Raw genomic sequence first — 21,898 nt, 5'->3', positions numbered from 1 at the left:
CAGTACTCTTGCTGCAGCATTTTGGATCAGCTGCAGGTTTTTAATGAGTAATTTGGACATCCTAACAACAAGGAATTACAATAATCTAGTCTAGAAATAACAAACACATGAATGAGTTTTTCTGCGTCACACTGAGGAAGGATTTTCCTGATTTTATTAATATTACGTAGATGGAAGAAGGCAGTTCTGGAGATTTGCTTTATATGGTGTCTAAAGGACAAATCCTCATCAAAGATGACTCCAAGGTTCCTCACAGTTTTGCTGGAGGCCAAGACAACGTCATCTAGAGTAACTAAGTGATTACAGAAAGAGTTTCTGAGGTGTTTAGCACCAAGTACAAGAACTTCTGTTTTGTCTGAATTTAGAAGCAGGAAGTTTTTGGTCATCCAGGTCTTTATGTCTTTTAGACAGGCTTCAAGTTTTACTAACTGATTAGTTTCATCTGGTTTTATAGAAAGATATAGCTGACTGTCATCTGCATAACAATGGAAGTTGATGCAGTGCTTCCTGATGACATCTCCTAATGGAAGCATGTACAAAGTAAAAAGTATTGGGCCTAACACTGAGCCTTGTGGAACTCCATAACTAACTCTTGTTTGTCTGGAAGATTCATTGTTGACATGGACAAACTGGAATCTATCTGATAAGTAGGATTTGAACCAGTCTAATGCAGTTCCTTTAATCCTCGTAACGTCTTCTAATCTCTGTAATAAGATCGTATGATCAATCGTATCAAAAGCAGCACTGAGGTCCAGAAGAACAAGTACAGAGACAAGTCCATTATCTGAGGCTAATAAAAGGTCGTTAGTAACTTTCACCAGAGCTGTTTCTGTGCTATGATGAACTCTAAAGACTGAACATCTTCAAACAGATCATTCCTTTGTAAATGATCACAAAATTGATTTGAAACAACTTTTTCAAGGATTTTAGAAATAAACGTCAGGTTGTAAATTGGTCTGTAGTTTCCTAAAACAGCTGATCAAGAGTCGGCTTTTTAAATAAAGGTTTAATTACAGCCACTTTAAAAGCCTGCGGTACATAGCCGGTTACAATAGATAGGTTGATCTGATCTAATATGGAAGTATTAATTAAAGGGAAGACTTCCTTCAAAAGTTTAGTTGGGATGAGATCTAACAGACAGCTAGAGGATCCAGATGAAGAAATAATTCTAGTTAACTCAGAGAGATCAACAGGAGAGAAATGTTCCAAGTTTACATCTGGTCCTACAGTTGCTTTCAGGGCTGCTGTTGCTTAGCAACACATCAGTGATGGTGTCAGGAAGGGTCGGCCTGATTCTCTCCCTGATAGTAAGAATTTTATTAGTAAAGAAGTTAATGAAGTCATTACTGCTGAGAGCTGAAGGAACAGAGGACTCAACAGAACTGGGACTCTTTGTCAGCCTGCTACAGTGATGAAAAGAAACCTGGGGTTGTTCTTGTTGTCCTCTATTAATGATGAATAATATAAAGTTCTGGCCTTACAAAGAGCTTTCTTATATAATATTAGACTCTCCTTCCAGGCAGGTGAAATTCTTCTAAATTAGTGGAACTCCATTTCCTTTCCATCTTTCTAGTCGCTGCCTAGCAGAGCGTAGTTCTGAGTTGTACCATGGAGACAACTTCCTCTGGTTCATGACTCTCTTCTTCAGAGGGGCGACATCATCCAGAGTTGTAGCAGAGATACTGCAGTGTTTTCTGCCAGATGATCCACTAGTGTGGGACTAAGATCAACGTAGATGTCTTCCACTGCTTTAACACACGGCATCGAAGAGGATAAACATGTAACTGCTTCCTTAAACTTGGCCACGGCATCATCTGATATATGTGCATGCTCAGTGTAAAAATAAGTCACTTCATGGTTAATTAAGGTCGTACTAGTTAGAGCAGAGTGTTGTGCTGTTAAATGATAGTATGAATGAAACAACGGTAACAGTCCTCCAACATGGACGTTACTTTGTAGACATTACTTTGTTGCCGTTACGTTGTTGCCGTTACTTTGTTGCCATTACTTTGTTGCCGTTACTGTGTTGCCATCACTTTGTTGTCTTTAGTTTGTTGCCGTTACTTTGATCCTGTCACTTTGTTGCCGTTACTTTGATCCCGTTACTTTGTTGCCTGTAGTTTGTTGCCGTCACTTTGTTGCCATTACTTTGTTGCCGTTACTTTGTTGCCGTTACTGTGTTGCCGTTACTTTTTTGCCGTTACTGTGTTGCCGTTACTGTGTTGCCATGACTGTGTTGCCATTACTGTGTTGCCGTTACTTTGTTGGATGTTTTAATCGTTATCTGCTAAAAACGACATGTAGAAATGTCGTGTACAAATAATAATGATCTTCTGAAGTCTGTTTCGTCCCTGCGATGGTCTACATGTGTGATGACGAGGTTGTTTGTAACTCTTCTGTATTCAGACATCAGATAATGCAGATCTCCTGCAGGCTGCCATGTTGCCTCTTTGTTGTTGTCATGTGAACGCTCTCAACTGGGAAGTGTGAGGCTACCAAATGGGAACTTCCCCGCTGCCTGAGCGCATCAGAGTGTTACCATGGATACAGTGAGTTGCACTGTGGGCTCCAACATGAGCCTTGTTATTTTAGCCTATTATTGTTTGGAAAATTATGTACACAGAACTATTTTTTACCAGAACCTGTCACTATTGGATGACAAATATCACTAAATTACTTAGATATTGAAAAGAATCTTACACACAATTCCAATCACTGAGTTTTTCTCATAATTACAACATAAATAGTTATTTATATGATTAGGTCCCAAGATTTTTCCCTAGTGTTCCTCTGTATGAACCACTGAGGCAAAAACAAACAAAACAACAAACCTAGAAGCATGTTGTAACTACTGAGAGACAGAATGACTGATGGCTGCACACAGTGTGTGACAGGACACACTGTGGAGACCACAGGGAGGCAGCGAGGTGTCGGAGCGGGTTAACGTCCAACTGCCACTTTAGAGGATGAAGATGTGCAGGGATGGAATGAAGAGAGCGAGAAAGAGGGCTGCAAGGCACCAGAAACTGTTCTATTACCGTGAAGTAGTTTTTATATTTCCATCCAGGTGCTTTTGTTTGCACTCTGAAGGATCACATTATATTCTAATTTCATTACGACACCCTCAGTAAATCATCAGGTGGTTCTTGTTTTGGTCAATAAAGACTAAAAACCAGGAAGAGAAGTTCAATTACTACTGACTCACTTCTTCCGTGCTGTCATGTCAAAAGACCAAAAGACATATTAATGAGAGTCAATACTTTGTTTTCTCAGATATTCGCAGATATAATACAGAGCTGTTCTTATTGATGACGTGGTGGACCTCCACTGCACATATCCTCACTAACAGTTCTCTTCAGAGTATTTGATTCCATCCTTCTCAGCTGAAAAGGAGCATGTTCACTCTAGTTTGTTTCTTAACATCAGAATGATTAACTGACTCTCACTTCTGTCTTCTTCTGAACAAATTGGTTGAACTTCCTGACCATGACTGCGCGTTGTCCTTACACTGCTCACCTTTGAGGGGATGAAGACTAATTGACCAGAATCACAGTCCAAAGAGGGTTTAGAGAACATTGTCTGCCAATGAGATGCTCAGTAACTTGTAGGTCTGTCTGAATGTACCAACATGTGTTAACTTGTCCTGAACAACCCTCCTTCAATCTGACTTGTACAACCAGTAGCTCCGCCCCAGAGATCTGATTGGTCAACTGAACATTTGGAACAAATCATCATGACATCACATCTTGCTAGACATGACGCGGTGGTAAAATGTTAAAAACACGAGTCCATGGATATCTTTGTTCATCAGATATCTTTGTTCATTATGAGGGTTCAAAACCAGAACAACAAGAATCAAGAAAATACTATTTCTTCCAGAAAGCCAAACCACAAAGTTCTATCAGTAAGTTCTATTTTGAGATAATAAAGTTCTACTGTTCAAGGTAAAGGAGGAGGAGGTGTGTTTTTAGTTTGTGGTGGAAGATGTTCAGAGTTTCTGCTGTCCTGATGTCGGTGGGGAGCTCATTCTACCATTTAGGAGCCAGGACAGCAAACAGTCGTGATTTAGTAGAGAGTTTAACTCAGGGAGGAGCAACAAGCTGATTGGTGGAAGCAGAGCGGAGGGTCTTTGTTCATCAGATATCTTTTTTCCGCCCCGAACTATCAAAGATGGTGACGGACAGAATCTGAACTGGAGGCTTCATAACGTTCACAAACCAACGGGTGACCTTGTTGCTGGTTGATGCAACATGGAATACAATATCAACAAACATAATTTAAGTGACTATTAAAAGTATGATGTCATGTGATTTGAATTGATTTGTCTGGTGTATCAGTCAATATGGAACCACGTGGCCTGCTAGCTAACACACACGTCATTAAAGCAGTCCTGGTTGGTGTCTTGTTGTCTTTTGCTGCCAATCACCACCATCCAACAACCAGTAACTAACTTTGCAGGAATGTGAAGTGTTTCTCTGTGATGATCGATTTCTTATTCTCCTGTTTGACCTCAGTTTAACATCCAGGTGTAAGTCAGCGAGCAGAATCTGAGAACTCCTCACTTCCTCTTCTCTCTGTTTCCCAGCGTCTCTCTTCACTCAGCTCTCCTCTAATCTTTCAGCCTCATTATCATCTCTAACTCATGCCAGTCCAAGCCTTCTTTGATATTCTTCCTTCCTTTTGTTCCTGTTGTGGCGCACTATTTCGGTGCACTTGGATGGAAACTGTGCATCAGTGTAGAGAAAGTGGAGCAAAACCTGCTCGCTGTAAGCAGTCTGACACACAAACACTCTGCAGAACATTTACAGTTTTTATCATGTGATCACATGGTCACAGCATCTGGAAAAGATGTTGTGCTTTTATGGGAAGCCACCAAGCTGGGTGGAAGGCACCATCAGGGGGCATCACGTCATGTAGGCAGCTCCAAAGAGGAGTGATGACAGCGACTCTGACAGGATGTAAGACTGCAGAGACACTTGGAGAGGAGCTCAGAGGTAACCCTTTTCTTTCCCTCCTCTTCCCTGACTCCGCCCCCTCTTCTCTTGCAGTATGGGTTACTGCATCCTGGTGGCTCACGGTCTGGGCCGGTTGTGTTCGGTGGTGGGCCGGTGGGGCACCACAGTCCTCAGTGTGTCCATGCTGCTGCTGCTGCTGCTCTTCTCCTGGAAGACCGTCCAGCAGAACAACGTGTGGCTCTCCAGGGAGGCGCTCTTTCGGTGAGTGTGTGTACTTGTGTTGTTTCTGCTGTGTGACATGAATACATGTACAAAGTCACATCGTGACAACACAGATGTTGTGTTCCAGAAGACATCCTTCCCTCAGTACACTCACTAAAAGATCTCTTCCATGACAGCCGTGTTGTTTCAGATCACTGCTGTTCTGGACTGACAGGAAGTGACCTCATCATGTGACCACATCGCCCTCCAAAATATCTACAGCTTTAATTATTTTACCCAGAAATCAGTGTGTTTTTGTGTCCTCTGTTTAACACTCAATAAACACACTGATTCTTCTGTCCAGCAGCAGCAGTGGAGAACAAACACTTTGTGTTCAGGAACAGCTGCAGCTTCCTCACACGCTTTTAATTTGAAAATCCTTTACGTTGGTGGCCCCGCCCCTTCCTCCATGGAGCCAAGATGGCGACCGTTTAGGGTGGAAAGTGTCCAACACCTGGTTTCTGTCAGGTTCTGTCAGTCCTCTGAAGTGATGGAAAAGTGAAGGTCTTCTTTAAACTGACCTCATGCCTCCTCCTTCCCCTCCCCCACTCTCCTCTCCTCTCCTCTCCTCTCCTCTCCTCTCCTATCCCTCCTCGTTACAGCTCTGGTATCCAGACTCTGCCTCACAACGCCAAAGTTCACTACAACTACGCCAACTTCCTGAAGGACAGCGGCCGTCACCAGGAGGCCATCCACCACTACACCACCGCCCTCAGGTGAGAACTGAAGCTACCTGTATGTGTTCTAGTAGAACAGTTCTATCAGGTTCCTGTTGACGTTCTGCAGAGCAGACTGACTCTAACAGCAGGAGACACTCAGACAGGATGAAGACCGTGTGTAGATTCTTCAGAAATACTGAAGGTAAATCTACTCTGCAGTGAAAAAAGACTGAAGGAGAATCAACCAGACTCCACCTGAGAAGATGAAAACAAGATCTGTGGGTTCACAGAGAAATTTAAAAGTCGAACTTAGAAAAAAAAAAAGCTGAGGCAGATTGACACGATATCAGTTGTGTATGATGTTGTCATGTCAGATGCATGTCTTCAGATATTTGGATTAATACCAAACGTCCAGATACATCAACACTGAGAGAGATTGGAACAATATCTGCATGTATGCATGCATACGTATATCACTAGATGAGCTTTAAATGTCACAATAGTTTCAAACTGAGTGAGACACGTTGGGTTTGTGAACTCGTGTTGAGTTGATGTAAATGAGTTGTGAGATTGGAGCTGTGATCAGACGTTTTCACTGCAAAGAGTGAATATGAAAACACTTTTACAGCTGCTTAACTCAGGTCGGACAAAAGATGGAGACACAATGTTCTGGTTGTGCAACAACATTTTGAGAACAAGAAGTCTGACTGGATATAAAACACAGACTGGATATAAAACTACAGACTGGATATAAAACACAGACTGGATATAAAACTACAGACTGGATATAAAACTACAGACTGGATATAAAACTACAGACTGGATATAAAACACAGACTGGATATAAAACTACAGACTGGATATAAAACACAGACTGGATATAAAACTACAGTCTGGATATAAAACTACAGACTGGATATAAAACCACAGACTGGATATAAAACACAGACTGGATATAAAACTACAGACTGGATATAAAACCACAGACTGGATATAAAACTACAGACCGGATATAAAACCACAGACTGGATATAAAACCACAGACTGGATATAAAACTACAGACTGGATATAAAACTACAGACCGGATATAAAACCACAGACTGGATATAAAATCACAGACTGGATATAAAAATACAGACTAGATATAAAACTACAGACTGGATATAAAACTACAGACTGGATATAAAAGAGTTCATAGCTTCAGGTCTGTAAAGTGGTTCTGATCCAGAAGTGTCTTCAGCTGCAATACCAGCGAGTGCCACTAGAGGTCGGCTCCAAAAAGCCTCCGGCTCCATAGACTCCCATTCAACTTCTCTCATCAAATCCAAAGTGAATAAAATGTGTCCATCAGTTATCTCGGTGTTGTTAGCTAAAGTCACTCCTTCTTATTAGTTTTCTGGAGGTCCATCTGAAAATAATCCCTCATTCATTAGAAAAGAAGATTCAAGAAGACCTGTTTTTGGGGGCGTGTCTGTTTGATTGACAGGCCTGTGGTGCAGTCAGGTTACAGCTATCGGTGGGCGGGACGTAGTATCGTCAGGTTTCCGATCAGATTGGTCAGATCCACCGCTGGCTCCTCCCCCAGCTCGTCCAAATATGGTCACTTCCTGCTCCAAACCACTCCGAACTAACAAGATGGTGACGGACAGAATCTGAACTGGAGGATTCATAACGTTCACAAACCAACGATGACATCACTGATGGATGATGACATCACTGATGGTTGATGACCTCACTGATGGTTGATGACATCACTGATGGATGACCCATTTGGTGAAGTCGGGTCTCTTTTGGTCCTTTTTGGTCGCTCCGAGCACCCGTACCGTAACTCCACGAATCGTCACGCATTTTCAAATTCTGGCGGCAGCTAGCTGGACCGGTTTGGTTTTAACACACGACACGGTGCTAAAATTCAGGTGGAGACTAGAAATCCTCTCTGTTGCTAGGTGGTTGCTAAGGGTCGGACTACTTCCTGGAGTAGTAAACATTACATACGTTACATTACATTAAGTTTAACTGTTGGTCTGCAGGAAGAGGACATGGAAACCTGGTTGTGAAGGTTGTGGATCCTCCTCTGGTCTCTCAGCTCTGCAAACTGCTGATGAAGCAGCTCTCAGTGAATTGTTCATTGCTGGTTCCTTATTCTGCTCCTGAAACACCATGAGCACATGGAACTGGGTTACCGTAGCGACAGAAAAGTGCATCGCTGCCTCTGGTGTCCTGTCAGGCTCGTGTCACCATTATGGGCTCTAACTATAAAAGTGTATTTCAATTACAGGGAGGTCTTTTGTGGTGGTGATGGAGAGCAGCAGTAAATGTCAGCGGAGAGGCTGCTGGCTGCAGCTTCACTCTCGGCTGATTTATCTGCACCATTTACTCTGGAGATTATCCTTATCACTGAGACAAGCCACTTATTCCAATCAACATGATGTTCTTCCCTCTGGAAGAAGAGAGTCAGCCTACTGCTGTAGACGAGCTTCAAGCCAAGATGATGTATCCATTATCAGAAAATAAAAATATAACTGCTTCATTCTGCTTCAGCTGCTTGGTTTACTTTAATAATAATAATTTAATTTTTCATGTAACGTATGAATAAAAGGCCAGTTTATGTGTTGTTGACCATATACCATCCAAAAGTCTGAGACCACTTCACAAATGTGTCATATTTTCATGTAAACCTTTCATGCAAAGGTAAAATATGAAAACTAAATAAATAAAATAAAGGTAATTAAAAAGTCTGAGGATTTAGAAACATTTAAAACCACAAGAAGTTCTGAGCTGTAAAATGAAGAAGAAATATTTCAGATTTTGCAGGATCTACACAGTCAGGTTTAATCAGACCCAGATTCACTGTGACATAACGTGTCTCTAACCAATCAGCATTGACCTTCTTATACTGTATGTTGTGTGCTGAAACTCTTCCACCGCTGCCATCAACCTGATTTGTATTTAACTTTAGGAAATTATCAGTCAACCAAAGCTTGATGGCCATCAAACAATTATTTAAATCATTAACTTTATAAAACAGTAAATGTCAGCAAAGTAGCTTCACGTAACTGAATGTCATCAGCATAGAAATGATAAGAAATAAGTTACATTAGTAATTATCTGCCTAAGAGGTAGAGATGTAGAAGCAGAGCAGTTTCAGTCGAAGCGTTTATGAAAAGATGAATTCTTTGTGGCAGAATGTCTCAGAGAAGTTCATTAAACAGCCCAACTGATGTCTCCACATCATTACACCTGGACTCTGATCTAACATCAGATACACGTGAGAAACATCCCGACCATCTCTACGTCTTCCTGTCGGAGGTGTTGTGGTGAAAGAACTTCAGCAGTTTTAGGAGGTTTCAGTCCTGAGTTTTGACTTTTGGTTTGAAATGTTCAGTTTACATTTGGTTCACAGCTGAACTTTAAAACTGCATAAACTGGGAGGTTTTTGGTGACATAGTAAGAAAACGATGACACATCTGACGTATTTATACTTCATTAAGTTGTATTTTTACCAGCTGCTCTCTAACTGTGTCGCTGTGCTGTTTGGTGCTCAGCGGTGGTTTTGAGGTTCTTCTCTCTAAAACATGCTGGCAGATCAAACAATGAGCTGAACGAGTCTAAAACAGAACAACACACCTTTCACACAACTCTCCTTCTCTGAAACGACCTTCTGACTAAACGTGTTTGGTTCCAGCACAGATGCATCATTTTTTAAGATTAAGAATTCAGGTTGTTTTATTTAAAAGTCTTTTTAAAACTGCAAACATCTGACCTTTGCTGGAGTCATAGTGTACACATTTGCACAGTTGATGCTTGTTACACATTTTTTTCTTGGACAATGATGCTGCCATCAATTTCAAAATGAGCATTTCATCTTTTATAAAACAATAACATTTCTCAGTTTCAACATCTGATATGTTGTCTTTGGTCTATCTTCAATTAAACATGAGTTTACATGACTTACAAATCATCACATTCAGTTTTTATTTACATTTTACACAACGTCACTATATTTTTGTAAACAAGGTTGTACAATATGATGCATACTTATTTGTATATTATCTTATCTTGTGTTATTATTTCTTCCTCCTCATGCTTCTCCAGGTCTTCATGTCCTATAAATCATATCTCCTCTTAAATACTGTGTTTAAATGATTCAATGGTTTGATGTTTAATGTAATGTAATGTACGCAAACTAAAAACACACCTCTTCAGACTTTACCTTGAATAGTAGAACTTTAGTATCTTAACATAGAACTTACTGATAGAACTTTGTAGTTTGGCTTTCTGGAAGAAATTGTATTTTCTTGATTCTTTTTGTTCTGGTTTTGTACCCTCATGGTTGAAATGAACTTATTGCAAGTCGCTTTGGATAAAAGAGTCAGATAAATGAAATGTAATGTAATAATGTAATGATGACAGTAAAGTTGCATTATGTTATTACAGTTTAGGATTCAAATTTGTTCTTGTTTCAAATGAACAAATAGAGAATAAAAGGTGTCCTGTGTTCAGGTTATACCCCCGTCACGCCAGCGCCATGAACAACCTGGGCACTCTGACTCGCAGCCCTGAGGAGGCGGAGCGTTACTACAGGAAGGCGCTGGACACCAACCCTCAGCACAACCGGGCTCTGTTCAACCTGGGAAACCTGCTGAAGTAAGACACTCACTCTGAGAGGCTGTTAGAGACGCGATGCACGCTGACACGCTTTTACTCACACAACAAAGAGACGCTTCCTGTGAGCTGTGACTGAAGCTGAGGACGCTGCTCACCGCTGCTACATCTGATCGGGGTGTTTGGAACCGTGGAGCAGTTTCCAGAGGAAAGTCTGTTTTCCAACTCTCCAAAAAAACTCCACAAACTGGCAGCAGCCCTCCCAGCTGGAGGCTGCCGTCATGTTCCAGCAGCACTTTACTGTTTCTAAAAAAGTACTATTTTCCCTTAAAATGATCCAACCAGAAGAAACAGCTCCTGTCAGTTTGTGACTGAAAAACAAGATGTGAAGACGGAGGAGAGTTAATGATCCCTCTCAGAAACACGTCAAGGTCAGATTAGAGAATAAAGCATAAAGCAGGTGACACAATCCTCCCAACATGTTGTCATTACATAGGTAGGTAGGTTAGGTAGTTACTTTATTAATCCCCGAGGGGAAATTTTTTCGCGACAGCAGCATACAGAAGCAATAAGATAGTAATAGAAATAATAGAATAATAGAATAGAATAGAATAGAATAGAATAGAATAGAATAGAATAGAATAGAATAGAATAGAATAGAATAGAATAGAATAGAATAATAGAAAAGCAATAAAATAGCAGCAAAAAATATAAAATGCACAGTATATACAGTACATTATATATCTATATATTATATACAAACAAACCAAGAAACACAGTCAACAGTGTTATTGTACTATGATGGATTTTGCCAGAGGTGAGTTATTGTACAGTCTTATTGCAGTGGGCAGTAATGATCTCCTGTATCTGGAATGATCTCCTGTATCTGGAATGATCTCCTGTATCTGGAATGATCTCCTGTATCAGGAATGATCTCCTGTATCTGGAATGATCTCCTGTATCTGGAATGATCTCCTGTATCAGGAATGATCTCCTGTATCAGGAATGATCTCCTGTATCTGGAATGATCTCCTGTATCAGGAATGATCTCCTGTATCTGGAATGATCTCCTGTATCTGTCCTTGTGACAGCGGAGCTGGAGGAATCTTTTAGAGAAAGTGCTCCTCTGTCCCTGCAGCAGGTGGAGAGGGTGGTCAGGATTATCCAATATGGATAATAGTTTGATCAGCGTCCTCCTCTCCACCACCTTTTCCAGACTATCTAGTTTGTAGCCGATGATGGAGCCGGCCTTCTTAACCAGTTTGTTAAGTTTGTTGGTGTCACCGGCTCCAATGCTGCTCCCCCAGCAGACTACTAGAAGTACAGTTCACTGTCCACAACAGATGGTAGAACATCTCCAACATCTCGCTGCACACATTGAAGGATCGAAGTTTCCTCAAGAAAAAGAGTCGACTCATCCCCTTCTTGTAGACAGCATTGATGTTGGTCTTCCAGTTCAGTCTGTTGTCATGGAGATACCAGGTACTTGTACTCCTCCACCATGTCCACCTCCTCTCCCAGAACTCTCAGCGGTTGTGGAGCCGTCGTCTTCCTCGTGAAGTCGACCACCATCTCTCTGGTCTTGGCCACGTTCAGGAGGAGGTGATTTCTACCCGCCCACTCCACAAAGTCCTCCTCTACTGCCCTGTACTCCTCCTCCCGTCCATCCCTTATACAACGTCCACTGACTCCTCCTCCCGTCCATCCTTTATACACCGTCCACTGACTCCTCCTCCCGTCCATCCCTTATACACCGACCACTGACTCCTCCTCCCGTCCATCCCTTATACACCGTCCACTGCAGAGTCATCAGAGAACTTCTGCAGATGTCTTGACTCTGAGTTGTTCTGGAAGTCAGTGGTGTAGAAGGTGAACAGGAAGGAGACAGAACAGTTCCCTGAGGAGCTCCAGTACCACTGACCACCGTATCAGACAGCACACTGCCCAGACGGACAAACTGTGGTCTGCCTGTCAGGTAGTCAGTGATCCAGGAGACGGTGGACATGTCCACCCCCACCACCCCACCCTCCACCACCCGCAGCTTCTCACTCAGCAGCAGTGGTTGGATGGTGTTGAATGCACTGGAGAAATCAAAGAAAGTGATTCTCACAGAGTCACCGGTTCCATCCAGGTGAGACTGAGCTCGTTGCAGCAGGTAGATGATGGCGTCGTCCACTCCCACACGAGGCTGGTACGCAAATTGCAGAGGGTCCAGAGAAGATTTCACCAGCGGCCTGAGGTGGGCCAAGACCAGCCTCTCCAGCACCTTCATCACATGAGATGTGAGGGCAACCGGTCGGTAGTCGTTGAGGCCAGATGGAGTCTTCTTCTTGGGGACAGGAACCAGGCAGGACGTCTTCCACAGCACCGGGACCTCCTCCTGCTTCAGGCTCAGGTTGAAGAGGTGTTGTAGGACCTCAGCCAGCTGGACGGCGCAGGTCTTCAGGACCACGGGGCTGATGCCGTCAGGTCCTGCAGCCTTGCGCTGGTGGAGTCTCTCCAGCTGTCTCCTAACCTGGCCAGTCGTCACAGAGAGGGGGGTGAGGGGTGTGGGGGGGTCGATGGAGGAAGAGCCCTTTGAGATTGAGGGCTCTATGGAGCTCACCAGGGGGGGGGCGGAGGGGGGAGGGGGGGAGGCAGCAGAGGTGTTTGGGAGGTGTAAGGTGTGGAGGAGACAGATGAGGGCGGTGAACTAAACCTGTTGAAGAAACAGTTTAGTTTATTGGACCTCTCCAGGTTCCCCCCGGTTGTTCCTCTCCAGGTTCCCCCTGGTTGTTCCTCTCCAGGTTCCCCCTGGTTGTTCCTCTCTTGGTTCCCCCCGGTTGTTCCTCTCCAGGTTCCCCCTGGTAGTTCCTCTCCAGGTTCCCCCTGGTTGTCTCTCTCGCCCCTTGAACCCAGTAATCTCCTTCATACCGGTCCACACCTCCCTCACGTTGTTCTGCTGGAGTTTGGCCTCCAGCTTCCTCCTGTAGGAGTCCTTGACCTCCCTCATCTTCTCCTTCAGGTGGCGCTGCACTCTCCTGAGCTCCTCCCTGTCCCCAGACCTGAAGGCTGCTTTCTTCTTATTAAGAAGCACCTTCAGGTCACTGGTGATCCACAGCTTGTTGTTGGGGAAGCAGTGTCCAGTCCGGGATGGTACGGTGGTGTGTTTACAGAATTTGATGTATTCTGTGATACAGTCCGTCCTGCTGTTGATGTCCTCCCCATGTGGTCCACACAGCACATCCCAGTCCGTGGACTCAAAGCAGTCCTGCAGGGCGTCTTTAGCCTCCTGTGTCCACCTCCTCACAGTCCTGGTGGTCACAGGCTGCCTCTGCACCAGGGGGACATACCTGGGAGTCAGCAGGACCAGGTTGTGGTCTGATCTACCAAAGGGGGGGAAGGGCAGTAGTACTGTATGCATCCATGACATTAGCATACAGTAAGTCCAGAGTTTTATTGTTCCGGGTGGGGCAGTTCACATACTGGTGAACAGTTGGCAGAACTTTATCCAGACTGGTTAAAGTCTCCAGTAACTAACAAAAATGCACCGGGATGCTGAGTCTGAAGTTTGGACACAGTGGAGTGGATGGTGTCCACTGCTGCCTCTACGTCAGCTGATGGAGGAACGTACACAGCGATAACAATGGCGGACGTGAACTCCCTCGGCAAATAATACGGGCGCATCCCCACGGCTAGAAGTTCAATGTCCGGGCTACAGAAACGTTCCTTCACACACACGTGGTCGGGATTGCACCACCTCTCATTCACATAGACTTCAATCCATCCACCTTTCTTCTTGCCTCTCCGAACAACGTCTCCGTCCCCCCGAACAGTCCTGAAGCCGGGTACGGCCGCGCTGTGGTCCGGGAGATGTGAGTGCAGCCACGTCTCGGTGAAACACATGATGCTGCACTCCCGGTACTCTCTCTGGGTCTTTACCAGCGCCGAGCTCGTCCGTCTTATTGGCCAACGACCTCACGTTCCCCATTAAGATCTCCGGTACCGATGGTTTATATCTCCTCCTCTTCGCCTTCAGTTTAGCTCCAGCTCTGTAACCCCGACGTCTTCTCCGAAGTTCGTCCAGGATTTCAGGCCTAGCTCCGGGCAGCAGCAGTAGAGGTCTACTCAGCACGATCAGCTGATCACGAGAGTAAACAATAACAATGCCCCCAACCAGAAAAGTGGAAAAATTACGGTCCATTGTCTGACCGTTAACTTAACACACGTGAAGAGAAGAAAACAACAACTCTGAAGAGAGAAGAAAGAAAGAAAACTACTTAAAACAAAACACACTCGGGGGGAGCTGCTGCAACAGACTGCCGCTAGCGCAGCGCCATCTTAGGCATTACATGCAGTTATTTGCGCCGGATGGCGTTCTGAAAACTCTCACACGAAATCCACAAGAAAAGCTGTAACAGAAAAACTACTCACGAAAGCAGCAGAAAGAAAAATATAGATTAAAATTATGAATATACACCTGCAGTCATTGAATATAATTTATCATCGGAGGCTTTATGGTCATTGTGCCTCCCTCTGAGGAAGCAGAGTTTTGGACTGAAAGCGTCATTCAGGCCGGATGTCAGTGCATCAGCTGAAGTAACCAGCTTCTTCTTCTCTGCCTGCCTGAAAAAACTCATTTTTCTGCTGTAAGACTGATCAGAGCTGAGAGAAAACCTGCTCACATCCACTCGTCAGGTCGGATTCTCCACACACTAATGATTCTGAACAAAAGAGGAAACTCTCTGTCCTGCTGTTGGAAATGAAGACCTGCTGAATATATTTCTGCTGGTGGATTCTGTTCAGGTGTGTGAGATGGAATGTGTGGTGGAGATTAAAGTGGAGATGGTCACACACACACACACACACACACACACACACACACACACACACACACACACACACACACACACACACACACACACACACACACACACACACACACACACACACACACACACACACACACACACACACACACACACAGAGCTGAGAGATGTTGAAACAACCTCGTCCTCCGGTGGAAGTGAATGTTCAGCTGAAGATGTGGTAACATTATTGGTACCGGAGTCACCGAAGCACCTGAGAGATGGTGAAAGAGGTCCGGTACCTCTGGACAGCTTCACTCTCACCTGCTCACATGTGGAGCTGTTTCAGTCCAACAGCGTGGACAACATCAATAACATGAAGTCCATTAATATGATTCAGTTCCCCCACCGATTGATTCACTGCTGCAGGTCCATGGGCTCTGTGATGATGATGATGATGATGATGATGATGATGATGATGATGATGATGATTGATTAGTAATGAAGATGATGGTCATGATAAAGATGAAAATAATGACGATAATAATGATGATGATGACAGTGATGATGATGGTGATGATTATGATGATGATGGTGATGATGATGATGATGATGTAGTGGTGATTATAATTATGATGGTGGTGGTTATGATGATTATGATTATGATACTGATCATAGTGATGGTGATGATTATAATTATGATGGTGGTGGTGATGATGATGGTGGTGATTATGGTGGTGATGATGATGATGATGATGATGATGATGATGATGATGATGATGTGGATGTGTTCCAGGTCTCAGGGGAAGGACAGAGATGCTGAGACTCTGCTGAAGGACTCCATTCGCTTTGGTCCACACTTCGCTGATGCTTACTCCAGTCTGGCTTCACTCTATGCTGAACAGGTGAAACACACACACACACACACACACACACACACACACACACACACACACACACACACACACACACACACACACACACACACACACACACACACACACACACACACACACACACACACACACACACACACACACACGTATGCACCACATCGTACTGCTGCACCTCCAGAGGTTTTATTTGAACTCATCTATACTTCATCCATCAGATCAGCTGTGGCTGGTTTCTCTCTGCAGGCAGCTTCATGTTCTGTTGTACACACAGTGTGACCTCTGACCTCGGTCTGGTTCAGTCCTGGTTTTAATGATGCCTCCACCCCTTCATCCCCTCTCCTCCCCTCCCCCCTCTACTCTCCCACCCCCACAGAAACGCTTTGCTGAAGCCAAAGAAGTGTATCTGAAAGGAATAGAGAACTGTCCGGACAGCTCCGACCTGCACAACAACTACGGAGTGTTCCTGGTGGATACAGGTGAATTGAAACTATAGCACCTCTCTGGCCCAGGGCATGATGGGTAAACACAGGCTCCCATTAACACACACAGGCTGTATATCCAGCTGATGGAGGCTGTTTTAAGTGCCTGATGGTATTTAGATGGTGTAACTTTAGTTCTGTGATTGATTCTCACCTTCCAGGCATCTTTCGGGTCCTTTCAGATAATTCTAAAATTCACTTTCACTTGTCTTCATCATACTTGTTTCCTTATCGTTCCCTCCTTTCTTTCCTCTTCTCCAGGACAAGGGGAGCTGGCGGCCGCCCACTACCAGCAGGCAGTACGACTCAAACCAGCACATTACGTTGCCATGGTGAACCTCGGCCGTCTGCTGCGATCATCCAATGAGAACAAAGAAGCTGAGTCTTGGTACAAGAGGTAAGAAAAGTGTCATTATTGATGGAGCAAACTGTAAGATCAATGCTCTGTAGCTTATTGCAACCTTTAACCCCCAGAAGGAAAAGAAAAATGTGTTTCTTTTGTCACTCAGAAACATCTCAAAGATCCGATGTATTCAGTCATAACATTTTCAGGTCTCACTTTAGACTGAAAATATTAACTGTTGAAGGAGAAAAACGTCTTCAGGAAGAAAACCGTCCATCACGTCGTCCAACCACAGCAGGCTAGACACAATCTGGCCTAACAGCAGTCTTTATACTTTCACATTCTGTTTTCTGTTGGTTAGGGACCTTCTTGTGCTCTGAATGCTCAGAAACTAAATTAAATTTGACAGATTATTGACATCAAACTCCTGACAAGAAAGCAAACAAGTCCATTTAACCACAGACTGTTTATAAAAGAGTTCATAGCTTCAGGTCTGTAAAATGGTTCTGATCCAGAAGTGTCTTCAGCTGCAATACCAGCGAGTGCCACTAGAGGTCGGCTCCAAAAAGCCTGCGGCTCCATAGACTCCCATTCAACTTCTCTCATCAAATCCAAAGTGAATAAAATGTGTCCATCAGTTATCTCGGTGTTGTTAGCTAAAGTCACTCCTTCTTATTAGTTTTCTGGAGGTCCATCTGAAAATAATCCCTCATTCATTAGAAAAGAAGATTCAAGAAGACCTGTTTTTGGGGGGCGTGTCTGTTTGATTGACAGGCCTGTGGTGCAGTCAGGTTACAGCTATCGGTGGGCGGGACGTAGTATCGTCAGGTTTCCGATCAGATCGGTCAGATCCACCGCTGGCTCCTCCCCCAGCTCGTCCAAATATGGTCACTTCCTGCTCCAAACCGCTCCGAACTAACAAGATGGTGACGGACAGAATCTGAACTGGAGGATTCATAACGTTCATGAACCAACGATGACATCACTGATGGTTGATGACATCACTGATGGTTGATGACCTCACTGATGGATGATGACATCACTGATGGTGGATGACATCACTGATGGATGATACCTGACATTTACCAGAATGTTGGTGCTATCCTTTGAAGTGAAATCTGACCTGGTTTAAGATTCCACTTGTAATAGTTCTAAATCAATCGATGTTTACCTGATAAATTCTGAATGCAATTGTTATTTCAGTAGCAGAAGTCATGAACTGTTAAGAAAAGTCTTACTTCAGTTGATAATTTACAGATAACATCAATATCTCTATAGTGTTTTAAACATACAGATGAAGTTTGATAAAAACTTCTGAGCTGTGAAAGAAGAAGATATGTTTGCAATTCTGCACTTTATCTGGTTATAAATCAGTGTAGTTGTCTCATTACTGACAGATGTGATTGGTTGATGAGCATGTTGTCATACAACTTCAGGTCTGCTCTGTTCATGGTGTGCATGTGAGCAGCTCGTGCAAGTCGGAAGCTTTAAGGGACATTAATAATGCACAGTATGCTCTTTATGATTTGATAGAACTTGATTTTGAACCCTACCCACGACTCTCCTGGGACCCTTCAGGCCCTCTGGGTGGTTAAGAACTGCAAGTTTACAGCAGTTATGTGTAGAAAGCATTATTTAGTCAGTGCATGTAGTGCCTCTGTCACCAGGTCACCGTTTGTATGCAGACACACAGTCGGCTAAGCAGCTTGGGACTAAAACCTACAAACGGTTCTACACTACCTCCACGGAAAGCCAGCCTCCTGACCTCTGACCTCTGCCCACAGGGCGCTGCAGGTGACGAGGAAGGTGGACATCTTGACTCCACTAGGAGCGCTGTATTACAACACAGGTCGCTACGAGGAGGCGCTACAGGTGTACAGAGAGGCGGCCGCTCTGCAGCCGGACAGCACCGACATCTGGCTGGCTCTGGTGAGGAGACACAATTCAATTCAATTCAATTCAATTCAATTCAATTCAATTCAATTTATAAAGCGCCAAATCACAACTTAGGTTATTTCATGGCACTTAACACATTAAAGTCGTTACAGCAAGACTTTACAATATTATACAGAGAAACCAACAATTCAACAATTCCCACATAAACTAGGAGGAAAAAACTCCTCTTTAAGGGAGAAAAACCTCCAACAGAGGGAAAAAAAACCTCCCTTTAACAGGAAGAAACCTCCAACAGAACCAGGATCAGAGGTGGGCTCAGAAGTGGGCGGAGCCTCTGTTAACAGAACCAGGATCAGAGGTGGGCGGAGCATCTGTTAACAGAACCGGGATCAGAGGTGGGCGGGGCATCTGTTAACAGAACCAGGATCAGAGGTGGGCAGAGCCTCTGTTAACAGAACCAGGATCAGAGGTGGGCGGGGCATCTGTTAACAGAACCGGGATCAGAGGTGGGCGGAGCCTCTGTTATCAGAACCAGGATCAGAGGTGGGCGGGGCATCTGTTAACAGAACCGGGATCAGAGGTGGGCGGAGCATCTGTTAACAGAACCAGGATCAGAGGTGGGCGGAGCATCTGTTATCAGAACCAGGCTCAGAGGTGGGTGGCCATCTGCCTCGACTGGTTGGGGTGAGAGGAGAGCAGAGAGAGAAAAGGACAGCATAGAGATAGAAGAGAAGAACTGTTGGTGGAGACGAGAAGCGCAGATCAGAGACATGCAGCTCCATGACGGGACATCTGGAAAAGAAAGAACAGAAACTACACGAGTGAAGGAACTGAATGGAGACAACAGACAATAAGAAGAAACTATGGGAGAGAAGAAGATGGTGAGGTATGAGTCAGTTAAAGAGTAGGAGGAAAGAAAAGAAGCTCAGCATGTAACGAAGTCCTCCAGCAGCATCGGCCTATAAAGCATAACTAAGGGTTGGTTCAGGTCTACCTGAGCCAGCCCTAACTATAGGCTTTATCAAGAAGGAACGTTTTGAGTCTAATCTTAAAGCTAGAGAGGGTTTCTGCCCCTCCAACACAAACTGGGAGCTGGTTCCACAGGGGAGGAGCCTGAAAACTGAAGCTCCGCCTCCCATTCTACTTCTGTAAACTCTAGGAACCACAAGTAGACCAGCGTACTGAGAGAGAAGTGCTCTGCTAGGATTATATGGTTCTATAAGATCTCTAAGATCACACACATCAATGAAACGTGGCAGGCCGGACAACTTGGTGTGTGTGTGTGTTATGGGAAAGCTGCCACAGCCTGGATATTCACCACATTTCCTGTGTTTCTCCTTGCACACACTCAGGCTCAGGTGTTAGCCATGGCCGGTCGCACCAAAGAGGCAGAGAAGATGACCCTGGACATCATATCCAGAGAGGGCAGCTGCATCGAATGTTACCGCCTCCTGTCTGCCATCTACAGCAAGCGGGGCAACTACACTCAGGTGTGTGTGTGTGTGTGTGTGTGTGTGTGTGTGTGTGTGTGTGTGTGTGTGTGTGTGTGTGTGTGTGTGTGTGTGTGTGTGTGTGTGTGTGTGTGTGTGTGTGGAGGTGGGGCGGGGGCTTTCATGCCCATTGGTCAGGCTAAAAACATCACACAACGTGTTCAAACAATCACAGTCAGCAGTGATAAACTCTCTGCAGGAGACGGCTTCCGTTCTAACAGTTGCCGTGGAAACAAATCACCGGCAGAGCGGTGGCCATTTTCTTGTCGAGCAGCTGCCACTCATCCTCACCGCTCTGCTCCATCACCACCATCAGCACCGGTGTTATCTGTCTTTCACTTCCACACAGAATAGGACTCCTGTGTTTCCACTAAGGTCCAGAGTACAGTATGATAAAATGGTATTGATGGACATTATTGTTTCGACTCTGCTGTAATGCTAACACAAAGAGATGAACTACTTCCTGCCACAAAACAACAAGTTGACAGTCACAGTTCTTCAGTTCTTTCCGTGCTGTCCGTCAGTGCAACTGTGATGGAGCTGACGCTGCAGTTTGAATAAAGCGCAGGAATAGATGATGATGTTCCTGTTGTTGCTCTGCAGCCTCGCTACCTCATTTCAATATGGCAGGAAGTGAAGGTGCTTCAAATTCTGCTCTGAACCAGAAATACAGCAGGACCCGCGGCGCTGTCTGTCCATGTGTAGCATGTGTGTGCTAACTGACTGTGTGTCCGTGCCAGGCTCTGGATGCTCTGGACCGGGCCCTGCAGCAGAATCCCAGTGATCTGACTGTGAGAGCAGAGCTACATTTCTCCAAAGGAAACCAACTGAGAGAGATGAACCAGCTGGACCGGGCCTTCGAGGTACTGCTGTCTCCTTCTGTCTCCGTCTCATCGACCACCCGTCTTTACCATGTTTTTCTCTGCTTCTATAGATTTTCTGCAGCAGCTGATCGGGACTGTGGCTCCCCGATAGATTTTGTAGAGGAAACTAATATTAGGAAACATAGAAGCAAATTAAAACTGCAAGCAGTGATATGCCGGCTCCCCGACGTGCAGCACGCGAGGGTCCACATATTCCCACTTGCAATTAAAAAAAAATTCTCGATCTCGTTCCTTATTCTTCTTCTTCAAAAAAAAAAAAAAAAAAATCTATTTTGGCGGCTTTAACATCTTCAAAAACTCATGAAAGTTGGTGCCTGACGCATGTGCAAAGTTTCGTGAGGTTTGGAGCATCGTTTGACCTTAAACATCAACTTCCTGTCACGGCCAAACATCATACTTAGCCGCATCGTCCTGGTTATACTATTTACTATATATAATATAATATATAATATATACTACATACTATTTACAAAAATGCTTTGGGTCACTTTTTGGACGACATGCCGACATGTATGACTTTTTTTATATATATTTTGGATATGAAAAAAAAGGGTATAATATGTCATCTAAAATATGAAGACAAAGTCAGATGATACGATTCCAGCTTGAGACATTTATGTATTTGTCTCAAAAATTTAAAAA

The 21,898-nt window shown here is 44.2% G+C and overlaps 1 protein-coding gene across 1 annotated transcript in view; it reads left to right on the top strand.

The window, feature by feature from the left end:
* Positions 1–21,898, top strand: part of tmtc1 (transmembrane O-mannosyltransferase targeting cadherins 1) — a 94,173-nt gene that overhangs the window by 58,678 nt on the left and 13,597 nt on the right. The window contains exons 7-15 of the mRNA XM_069720294.1: positions 5,049–5,216; positions 5,819–5,932; positions 10,380–10,523; positions 16,065–16,173; positions 16,538–16,640; positions 16,905–17,040; positions 18,771–18,915; positions 20,235–20,372; positions 21,113–21,235. Coding sequence (XP_069576395.1) covers positions 5,049–5,216; positions 5,819–5,932; positions 10,380–10,523; positions 16,065–16,173; positions 16,538–16,640; positions 16,905–17,040; positions 18,771–18,915; positions 20,235–20,372; positions 21,113–21,235 — 1,180 coding nt within the window. The remainder of the gene's footprint in view (positions 1–5,048; positions 5,217–5,818; positions 5,933–10,379; positions 10,524–16,064; positions 16,174–16,537; positions 16,641–16,904; positions 17,041–18,770; positions 18,916–20,234; positions 20,373–21,112; positions 21,236–21,898) is intronic.

Source organism: Brachyistius frenatus, unplaced genomic scaffold (genome assembly GCF_029030835.1).
Source record: "Brachyistius frenatus isolate BFR_SWC_R1_liver_20210118 unplaced genomic scaffold, ASM2903083v1 Contig_237, whole genome shotgun sequence".
Classification (NCBI taxonomy): domain Eukaryota; kingdom Metazoa; phylum Chordata; class Actinopteri; family Embiotocidae; genus Brachyistius; species Brachyistius frenatus.
This window is presented reverse-complemented; position numbering and strand designations above follow the sequence as displayed.